At 42.8% G+C, this 10967-nt stretch overlaps 1 protein-coding gene across 2 annotated transcripts in view; it reads left to right on the top strand.

Annotated features, from left to right (window-relative positions):
- The window catches only part of LOC114636351 (NACHT, LRR and PYD domains-containing protein 4C-like), a 38825-nt gene extending 36965 nt beyond the window's left edge, over positions 1-1860 (top strand). The window contains exon 10 of one of the 2 annotated variants that reach the window (XM_028784483.1): positions 1234-1860. In XM_028784483.1, coding sequence (XP_028640316.1) covers positions 1234-1327 — 94 coding nt within the window. In that variant the 3' untranslated portion in view covers positions 1328-1860. The remainder of the gene's footprint in view (positions 1-1233) is intronic. The other variant, XM_028784484.1, reaches the window with a different exon arrangement.
- The last annotated feature ends 9107 nt before the right edge of the window (positions 1861-10967 follow it).

Below are 10967 nucleotides of genomic sequence, written 5' to 3'. Positions count from 1 at the left end.
TGTCTGTATCTATATCTGTGACTGTGTGTGTGTGTGTGGTGTCTGTATCTGTGACTCTGTGTGTGTGTGTGTGTGTGTGTGTATACACATGCATGAGAACAATTACTGGTTGGAACTTGAGAAAAACAAAATCTTCAAGTTTTTTCCAAGTCTTCCATGCAAAACCCTAAGGCTTAGAAGGAGTTGGTACTTGGAAGCACTGGAAGTACCATCCAGTTTCTGGATGTTGAAACCAAATTGAAATAAAACTCCATTGGGTTGTAGAGTCCATAGCCCAGAGACGGTCAGAGCAGAAGCTGCAAAGAGGATCAGTCAAGTAAAGTGCTTGCAGCAGAGCTCAGAACCTGAGTTCAGATCTTCACCAGTCACTTGACAAACTTGATTGTGGTCTCATGTGTCTGTAACCTTGGGGCCAGAGGAAAGGTGGAGACGGGAGGCTCCCTGAAGCTTACTGGCCAGCCAGTCCGTGAATGGCAGGTTCACTGAGAGACCCTGACTCCCAAAGATAAGGTAGAAAACAATAGAAGACACCTGACACTGGCCTCAGGCAGGCAGGCATGCACATACACAGGTACACGCATGGACAGACAACACATTAGTTGATTTTTTATTTCATTTTTTAAAATGTTACGTATGGGTATTTTACCTGCATGTATATTCTGGCTTGGAGGCCAGAAGTTGGTATCAGATCCCTAGAGCTGGAGTTACAGATGGTTGGGCGCTGTAATGTGGGGAATTGAACCTGGGTCCTCTGTGAGAGCAGCCACTGCTCTTAACCACTGAGCCATCTCTCCAGTCCTCAAGTCAGTTTTTATGGAAAAGTCTGGATGTGAAACATGTGGATGTGAAGCACACCATATCATAGCATGGGTGTGTCACCCCATTTAGAGACAGCAGCAGGGGCACTGAACTTGGCCTTGGAAAAAATTATGGAGGGAAACTGAGATGTTGGAAAGCAGAAAGGAAGGTCTAGAGAAGTGGCTACTCAGTTAAGAGCATTTGCTGCTCTGGCAGAGGATTCAGCTTCAGTTCCCAGCATCATCCGGCATGGCAGATCTCAACTGCTATAACCATACTTCCAGCAGGTCTGGTGACTCCTGCCTCCCACAGGCACCTGCACACGCGTGGTGCCCAGAGACTCACAGGGCACTTACACATACACAAATAATTTTTAAAAATTAAATCTTAAAAGAATGAATTAATTAAAGCTGTTTTTTTTTTAAATCTTTCTAGGCTTCGAATTACTGACTTCGATAAGGAAACCCAGGAGTTCCTCATTGCTGAGGAAGAGAAAAATCCATACTTGAGCATCCTAAGCAGTGTTTAAGCAGAAGCAGAGAACAAGGGTGGACATTCTGGTGCAAAAAACATGGTTGTATTCTGATCTCAAACTACCTCCAAAAGAAGGAGAGCAGGATTTGACCCATTGTATACAAAAATTACAGGTCACTAACATTCCAATGAGATATAGTTTCTTTACCTTCCCCTCATTCAGATGTGTTTTACAAGATAGATAGATGTGGCTTTTTGTTTGCATTACAGATTCAAACAGGCCATTCAAAGACAGTTATGGTAAAATGACTGCCTTATGATGACAGTTTTCCCACACTGTTATCTTAAGCATCCAGTAAAGTCTTTAAATGTATCTTTACTTTTAAAGATAAAAGTATCTTTAAATGATTAGGCAATCTCTTAAGATGAGATTTACCTATTGGTGGATTACTGGACCTATCAGTGTAGGTCCAGGCAGTAATGGTGCCCTAGAAAGTTGTTGGGGAAACAGATAATGGTTGGGAAAATGATAATGGAAACTGTTGCTGTTTTGTGTTTTTTATTAAATAGTAATTTAGGCGTGTTCTAAATCTACTGACTTCTGATTTCAAATGTTAATGCATACATAATCGTACAGGCGTGTGTGTGTGTGTGTGTGTGTGTGTGTGTGTGTGAGAGAGAGAGAGAGATCAGATCCCTTACAGCTGGAGTTACAGGCAGTTATGAGCTGTCTGTCACAGGTATTGTGAACTGGACTTACATCCTGCAAGAGCAGTATGCTTACCTGCTGGGCCATCTCTAACCTCCGTCTATTTCTACTTAGAAAGATAATGGCCACGCAGCGCCCTTGAGAAAGGCTGATCCGACTTGATTCTTTGTCCTGTTAGCAATCTGATTAGGAATTTTTCTCTTTCTGGATGAAGGAATTTTAAAAGCACGTTTTTATATTTTATTTGATCTCTGAGAATTTCATACCTTGTATTTTGATCATATTCTCCTGCCCTCCCTCTTAACTCCCTTCCTCCTCCTCTTTCCACCCAACTTTGTGTCGTCCCTCGCTCCTGTGTTCTACGGAGTTTCTCTCTAAGGTGGCAGATTTTTCTTAATCATCCTGAGTTTTTAACTTGATGAAGGGTCTCGGGGCAGGTGGGACACTGTGAGCATGGCTCTGGCAGGCCTTGCCCTTCTCCACAATTCCTTTGGCCTTCCTAAAACCCCTTAGCATTCATTCCTAAAGCAAGCCACTTCCTCCTGAGGGTGACTACCAAGGTCCAGCTATCAAAGTATAGAATTTCAGCAATCAAAAATCCCCTTCGGCTCACCTAATTAACGTGCTCAATTAAAATTAGACACCTCATCCTAACGTGGGATTTCCCATTTTACTTTTGTAAAATTCCATTTTCCCCATGTATCATGTTGTCTCCTTTCTACCCAGAGGGAGTCCTTCTGGGACAAATACCCCTCCTCCCTTGTCCTCTGTCTCCTGTGTCTGCCTCTTATTCCCTACTCTCTGTCTCTCTGGGGCAGATAAAGCTCCTTTGTGCTGAGAACTGAACCAATACCCATCCTAACACCAAACACGCAGAATGCCGATGGATACAGGTACTTGGTTTTCATATCTATTTTCCAAAGTGGTTACTTGGGGTTTTTTGTTGTTGTTGTTGGGGTTTGTTGTTGTTTTGTTTTTCTTGAGACAGGGTTTCTCTGTGTAACAGCCCTGACTGTCCTGGAACTTACTCTGTAGACCAGGCTGGCCTATTACTCACAGACATCTGCCTGTTTCTGCCTCCCAAGTGCTGGGATCAAAGACATGTGTCAGCATGCCTGGCTAGATTATTTCTAAGATTTTGGCATTCTGCACATCACTGCAGTTTACAGTCCTACAAAGTTCTGATCATGAGGCTTCTTAACATAACTAAAGATTTAAATAGAGTTAATTCAGTTACAGAAACAATCACAGTGGCTGAGAAATGACTCAGCCACTGTGAGAGAGGAAGAGGGTTCAATTCCCCGGAGTAACTCCAGTTCCATGGATCTGATGACGTCTTCTGACTTCCTTACACATACATGCACAGACACATCTGCATAAAAGACACATCTTCAAAGGCAACCAAAGAAGATTAGAGTATTGGGTGGAGGAGGATGGAGGGAAATGGAGGAAAGGGCAGATGTCCTAATGGGACAACCACACCAACCCCTCCAGGAAGTAGTAACATCTCTTCTGACAGGTTTCTTCCTACCCACACCCCAAGTCAGAGATGTCAGTAGACAAGGGGAGCAGGGACCAGGGAAAGGTTCAGCGGGTGATAGCACATGGTGTGAAAGCAAGAGGACGTGAGTTCAAATCCCTGGCACTCAAGTAAAAAAGTACTATGGCGTGGTGCACAGTGCTGGGGAACAGAGACATCCCAGGTGGAAGGACCAGTGCTCAGCACCAAGACCAAGTTCTCAGCACAGCGGAAATCTGTTTGCCCCAGGGTGACAAAGGGCAGGCAATGAAAGACAAAGACAGAATAGAGGACACTGGAGAAGAGGAAAGAAACAAGGGAGAGGGGGAAGGGATATTTGTCCTGGAGGACAAAGGACTGCTTCTGGATAGAGAGGAGACAGATGAGGCACACAGGCAAATGGCAGTTTACAGAGGTAAAAGGGTTAGGATGGGGTGTTTAATTTTGATTGGGCTTGTTAATTAGGTGAACCAAAGCGGGGCTTTTGATTGCTGGAATAGCTGGACCTTGGTGGTCAGCCTTCGTAGGAGCAAGTGGCCAAATGAGGAAATAGACCTTGGGGGCTACCTTTAGGAATGTAATCTAGGGGTTGTTTGTTTGTTTGTTTAGCAAGGCAGAGGGGATAAGAGAGAAGGGCAAGGCCAGGCAGAGCCATGCTAGCCACACTGGGGCTGGCTAGAGTCCCTTCACCAGGACCTCACTGGCCATCTAGCCCTGCAGAAACAGTGAACCTTGGGTTTGGAGAGAATTCCTGTCTCAAGGAAAAAAAGGATATGGATAAGAGAAAACTCAACATCTTCCTCTGGTTCCCAAGAGCATGCGTGTGGGTGCTGACGTGTGTACACACGCACACGCACACGCACACACCCCACACAAAAGGAATGCAGAGTGCTATGTGCTGATGGGAGACCCTGAACTTCACAAAGCCTACAACAGTCCCGGGAGACGATACATTGACAGATAACAACTTCCTGTTATTCTTAATTATTGTTATTATTAATAACTGTTGAGATTCAGGCTCAGGACAAACAGCTGAGGTACATATTTAACATACTAAAGTAGACCTGCCTCCCGATTCTCCAGTAACCCCCAGCCCCTACGTGTTACAGGGCATGGCTGCCATACCCTGCCCTCTGACCTGAACTTTCCAACCAAGGGGCTGGGCTTCCCCTCCGGAAGAAGCACTTCCCAATATAATGCAGACATTTTGGGCTCCCTTATTTCTTCCTTCCCCCTCCCCTCTTTCCCTCTCCCCATGGCAACTTCCGTGGTCTCATTCCTTGGGATATCCCTTAATAAAGCTGTGTCTATGCTTTAATTTGGCTTGACTTGGCTCAGTTTTGTCAGTATAGAATAACTCTGAGTGAACCTACCAACAGTCGCATTTCCGGAAGAAGAAACTATTCTCCCTCCCTGGCATCTGTCAGTCATCAAAAGCTCCTCAACTAGGGGTAGGGCATTTGGAACCTCGCCACCACCTGTGCTGAATTCTGACTGCCTTGAGCTTATGCCAGTCTCTTACAGACAACCACAGCTTCCAGGTTGTTTCGAGGCAGTGTCTCACTGGCGTGGGAGTCGCCCAGGCTCCCTGGCCAGCTAGCCCCACGGATGGGATTGCCCTATGTCAGCTTCCCTAGCACTTGTATAACAAGCATGGTCCAGGATACCCACAGTTTTTATGTGGGTTCTGGGGATCAAACTCAGGTTTGATCCTGCAAGTGCTACCTGCAGTTCCAGTAAGAACTACCAATGAGCTATCTTTCTGGACCCAAAATTATTTTGAAATAGAGTCTTGCCATGCAGCAAACGAAGGCTGGCTAAAATTCAAAATCTCCCTGCCTTGACCTCCCAAGGGCTGGGATTTTAGACTAATTTCAAATCAATCAATCTCTCTCTCTCTCTCTCTCTCTCTCTCTCTCTCTCTCTCTCCCTCTCTCTCTCTCTTTCTTTTTCTTTCTTCTTAACTATATTTTTAAATAATTTATATTTTATTTTTTAACTTAACTTTTTAAGTTATTTTATTTATTCTACCATCCCCCTTTCTAACCCACCTTAATCTCCCTTTCAGCATGGCAGGTAGGAGGATCTGAAATGATTTATAAGATATTTCCCCTTTTATCCTTAGAGCCAATCACTCTGTGAACTTCTTGGGAGCAAAGGCGTCTTTCTCCAAGTAACTAGTGCATCTATCCACACCCACCCAAATGAACTTTATCTATAAACAATAGATCAGAAGAGGTTAGAAAAGGCAGCGGCATTATAAAGTATAATCTATTTGCATGTGATTACACTTTATGTCCTCTTAAACTTATTTGTTTGGTGGGGGCACTGCGAGCCTCAGTGTTTATGTGCAGGGAGGTCAGAGGACAGGGATGTTCTCCCACCGTGTGGGTTCCAGGGATCCAACTCAAGCCATCAGGGTTGGTAGCAAGCACCCTCATCTGGCCAGCCCTGTAAAAGACTGTCAAACCCTCCTTTCAATACAATTATATTTTGTGTAAAAACAGCACAAGTGAGTAAGAAAGATCACCTTGAGAGTGTCTCAAGATGGTTGCAAGGGTAGGCAGTGCATCTGGGGTAGATAGAGTTCTCCAAGTAGGTCACTTTGGGCAGCATGTTCTGGTGCGTAAGTGGTTAGGGCCACACCTGTAAGAGCAAGCCTTGAAGACAGCTAACCTGGGGTATGGGGCCCGGCATTGAGATATGCTAAGTTCTTTCAAATCCGTGCTGCTACGAGGAAGAGTATCGTGAGCCAGCCCCAGCCAATGAGAGGGGGAGATGTCATAGACTTGGTCTCCCGAGCCTATAAGGGGCTGGGGAGGAGCCACAGAGGGTCTGTTCTATCTTCTTTGGGACGTGGGTTTGGCTGGGAGGAGCCAACCGAGAAGTCTGATTCCTTTCAAGGCTGAGTGCTCTATTTTTTTCTTATCATATCAGTTATTTAGTTATACTGACAGTTTACCCAACCATGTCAGCCCCTATTGAAAATATAAAACACAGGCCAGAGAGTGAGCTCTGAACCCAACAGCTGTCGTGGATAAAACCCTTATGAAACTCTCAAAACATCCCTCTTTCTCATAGAAAGTCCTAAATTCCATCTCTGAGAGCCCAGGTACCAAGATACTGGCCAAAGCTGACAAACTCCTAAAGATCCAAAAGAGAGCATTTTCTCTCATGCTCAGAGGTCCCTGTGTTAGAAAAAAATCAATTGCTATAGACTGGAAGGGGAGTTAGTCAAAGAGTGAGAAGGGGAAGGATTGAGAAGGGCTGGCTTTTCCACCACCTCCCCCACACACACCCCTCAGTAGTGAAAGAGAACATTAGGTCTCCCCCTGAGGCTCAGCCTTTGGACAGGAGCCTGGCTCCAGCACTTAATTCCTGCCATTCATCTGCTACCTGAAAGTCCAAGTAGTTTTGAGTGTTAAGTGAAATAAACCTGACTCAGAAACACAAATAGCATTTTGTCTCATATATATAATCTAGGTAGGTGGGTAGGTGTTAGGAATTGGTTCTAAAGCTGTCTCAATTCAATTCAGCTAAACCACATTCCCAGACACAGAGCTGAGTGCTTCCACCCCCAGCTGGATTTGATTAGCACTAAAGAATTGCCAATCAATGGCTGGACAGTTAGACTGAGGTGGGACCTTTAGATTAGTGCGGGCTAGGAACTGAGGAAGAGGAGAATCACTGGGGCAAAGGTATGAGACAAAGAACTACAAGAAAGAAAGCCAACCAGCCATGAAGAATTCAGGTAAGTGGCCTAGGAGGTCACTCCCTTCAATTGGGTCTGGGGTAGCAGAGATAAAATATTGATTTAACGAATTGGCTCTGGAAAATTAGAGGGGAGAATGGACTAACAGCAGAGGATTAGAACTGCCTGGTAATTAAGCTAAGCTTGGTATATCAAAATTAAGATAAGACACGGGTGTGAGTGCGTGGGTGTGTGTTTCATTTTGAGGACTCAAAGAGTTCTTGGGCAGGTGGCTGTAAGCACACGACCTGCCAGGAGCCAAAGCAGTGTAGCTAAACACACCAATATATGTTGGTAGGAAGATAGATAGATAGCTGATAGATAGATAGATAGATAGATAGATAGATAGATAGATAGATAGATATAAAAGGATGAATGGAAGGTCAATAGATGATGGATAGAAAGACAGCTGGATAGATGATACAGATAGATCATTTATAGATATAATAAATAGGTCATAAGTGTTAAGTAGATAGAGCTACATGGTAGATAGACAAGTGACAGGAATAAGTGACAGATACAGATGATTAATAATTAGATAAGTAGGTAGATATATAGCTAATGAGTCGGCGATAAGTAAATAAATGATAAATTAATGATAAATAGATGATGGGTAGGTAGATGATATGTAGATCAACGTGATTGATGATAGGTAGGTTAATAATAGATGATATAAGTGTATATAATCAATAGATGACAGATGGCTGATAGATGAATACTGCTAGATGATAGTTGGTAGACAATAGACAGGTGATAAGTAATTGATAAATAAATGACAGATAGATAAAATGATAGATTATAGATAAGTATTTGATAGATCATGGACGATTGGTGATGGATAGATACGTGATGGATGAGTAGTTAGCAGATAGATGATAGAGGCGCATAGAGCTATTGACAGCGTGACTGGAGAAGTGGCACTGTTAGGGAGAAGGGTGTACCAGGAGAGGGCAACGGAAGAGACAAGAACTCCACAAAGAGCACACATTTCCTCTCCTAGGTGCACCTAGATTTAAAGATATGCATGAAGCTGGACATGATGGTAGGTCGCTATAATCCCAGCACTCTGAAGACTGAGACAAGAGAATTGCTGTGAGTTCAAGGACATCCAAAGCTCCATGGAAAGAGCCTCAAGAAAAAAGATATGTAAGTGGCATTAAAACAGGAAGAGGGTTGTTGGAGGGGAGGAAGTGTACTGCTGGGAAAAAAGGTAAAGGGCAAGAGCGGGCGACTGTCTGCACAGTCGCTAGGAACGGTGGCGGACATATGTGCAAAGGTCATGGTGAAACCCAGTCTTCTGTGTGCCAAATGAAAACTGACAATGAAAATCGAAAATATACTCACACATAAAAGCAGAAAGGAGGATACTTGGAAGAATGTAGATGAGAGAGGATAATAAAGGGCCTAATAAGATCAATATAGGGACAGGAGGGATAGCTTGGCAGTTAAGAGCACTGACTGTTCTTCCAGAGGTCCTGAGTCCAATTCCCTGCAATCACGTGGTAGCTCAAATGTAACAGGATCTGATGCCCTCTTCTGGGGTGTCTGAAGAGAGCAACAGTGTACTCACATAAATAAAATAAATAAATATTTTAAAAAAGAAAACAAAGAAAGAAAATTAATGTATATGATACAAGCATCTGAAAAGTCATAATGAAATTGATTATTTTATACAATGAGTATGTGTATGTGCTGTATATACATAGTAAATAAAAAGAAAAGTGAAAAAAAATTAATGGGTACTTAGTACAATTAAAAGTAAAGAATTAGGCTTCCTAGCTTTGCACCAGGACAGATCATTAGCTTGTCTGCTCCTCTGAAGACCCCACAATCCAAAGACCTCCCAGGAGATTTGCTGCACCCAGGGCAACAGACCCTCTGTCTAAAGGACTCCTAGGAGATCAGCTTCAGCCAGGGCAACGGACTCCATAGTCTGAAGGCCTTGCAGGCAATCTGCTGCACCCAGGGCAACAGACCTCACATCCTGAAGGCCTCCTAGGAGATCTGCTACATCCAGGGCAACGACTTAATGGTGTTTATGCCCCACTGAAGACATTATGGTCTGAAGGCATCCAAGGAGATCTGCTACATCCAGGGACACAGGGCTTCCGGGAGACCTGCAGCAACTCAGAGACATAGGAGGCAGGCTCCAGAAACACCCAGGCCAGTCAACACCAGAGATAACCAGATGGTGAGAGGCAAGTACAAGGCCATAAGCAACAGAAGGCAATATACTTTGGCACCATCAGAACCCAATTCTCCCACCACAGCAAGTCCTGGATATACCAACACACCTGAAAACCAGGATGCTGACATAAAACCCTATCTCATGAAGATAATAGAGTCCTTTAAGGAGTATATGAAAAACTCACTGAAAGAAATACAGGTAAACAGGTAAAAGCCCTTAAAGAGGAAACAAATCCCTTAAAGAAATACAGAAAAACACAATCAAACTGGTGAAGGAATAGAACAAAGCAGTCTAAGACCTAAAAATGGAAGTAGAAACAATAAAGAAAACACAAATAGAGGCAACTCTGGAAATGGAATACCTAGGAAAGAGACCAGGAGCTACAGATGCAAGCATGTACAACAGAATACAAGAGAGAGAAGAGAGAATTTCAGGCATAGAAGATATTGACACAACAGTCAAAGAAAATTCAAAACATAAAAAAACTCCTAACCCAAAACATCCATGAAATTCAGGACACAATGAAAGACCAAACTTAAGAATAATAGGAATAGAAGAGAGTGAAGATTCCCAACTCAAAGGACCAGGAAATATCTTCAACAAAATTATAGAAGAAAACTTCCCTAACCTTAAGAAAGAAAAGCCTATAAACATACAAGAAGCCTACAGAACACCCAACAGATTAGACCAGAAAATAAATTCTGCCTGTCACATAATAATCAAAAAACCCAAATGCATAGAACACAGAAAAAATATTAAAAGATGTAAAGGAAAAAAGGTCAAGTAACATACAAAGGCAGACCTATCAGAATTACACCAGACTTCTCAACAGAAACTCTAAAAGCCAGAAAATCTTGGGCAGATGTGATACAGACCCTAAGAGAACAAAAACGCCAGCACAGGCTGATATACTCAGCAAAACTCTCAATTACCACAGATGGAAAAACCAAGATATTCCATGACAAAACCAAATTTAAACAATATATATCTACCAATCCACTCCTACAGAGGATTCTAGAAAAAAAACTTCAAAACAAGGAGGGTATCTATACAAAAAAACAAGAAATTAATCATCTCACAACAAAACCAAAAGGAGAAAATTACATACACATAATGCTATCTACAACAACAAACATAACAGGAACTAACAATCATCTATAATATCTCTCAATATCAATGGACTCAATTTGCCAATAAAAAGACATAAGTTTAACAGACTGGATATGTAAGCAGGATCCAGCATTTTGCTGCATACAAGAAACACACTTCAATGACAAAGACAGACATTACGTCAGAGTGAAAGGCTGGAAAAAAGTCTTCCAAGCAAATGGTCCCAAGAAACAAGCAGGACTAGACATTCTAATATCCAATAAAATAGACTTCCAACCAAAAGTTATCAAGCAAGATGAAGAAGGACACTTCATATTCATCAAAATAAAAATCCAACAAGAGAAAATCTCAATTCTGAATATCTATGCCCCAAATGCAAGGGCACCCACATTCATAAAACACACACACACACACACAC

Source organism: Grammomys surdaster, unplaced genomic scaffold (assembly GCF_004785775.1).
Source record: "Grammomys surdaster isolate TR1022 unplaced genomic scaffold, NIH_TR_1.0 123593, whole genome shotgun sequence".
NCBI lineage: Eukaryota > Metazoa > Chordata > Mammalia > Rodentia > Muridae > Grammomys > Grammomys surdaster.
The sequence above is the reverse complement of the archived record's forward strand: the minus strand, read 5'-3'. Positions and strand labels throughout refer to the sequence as shown.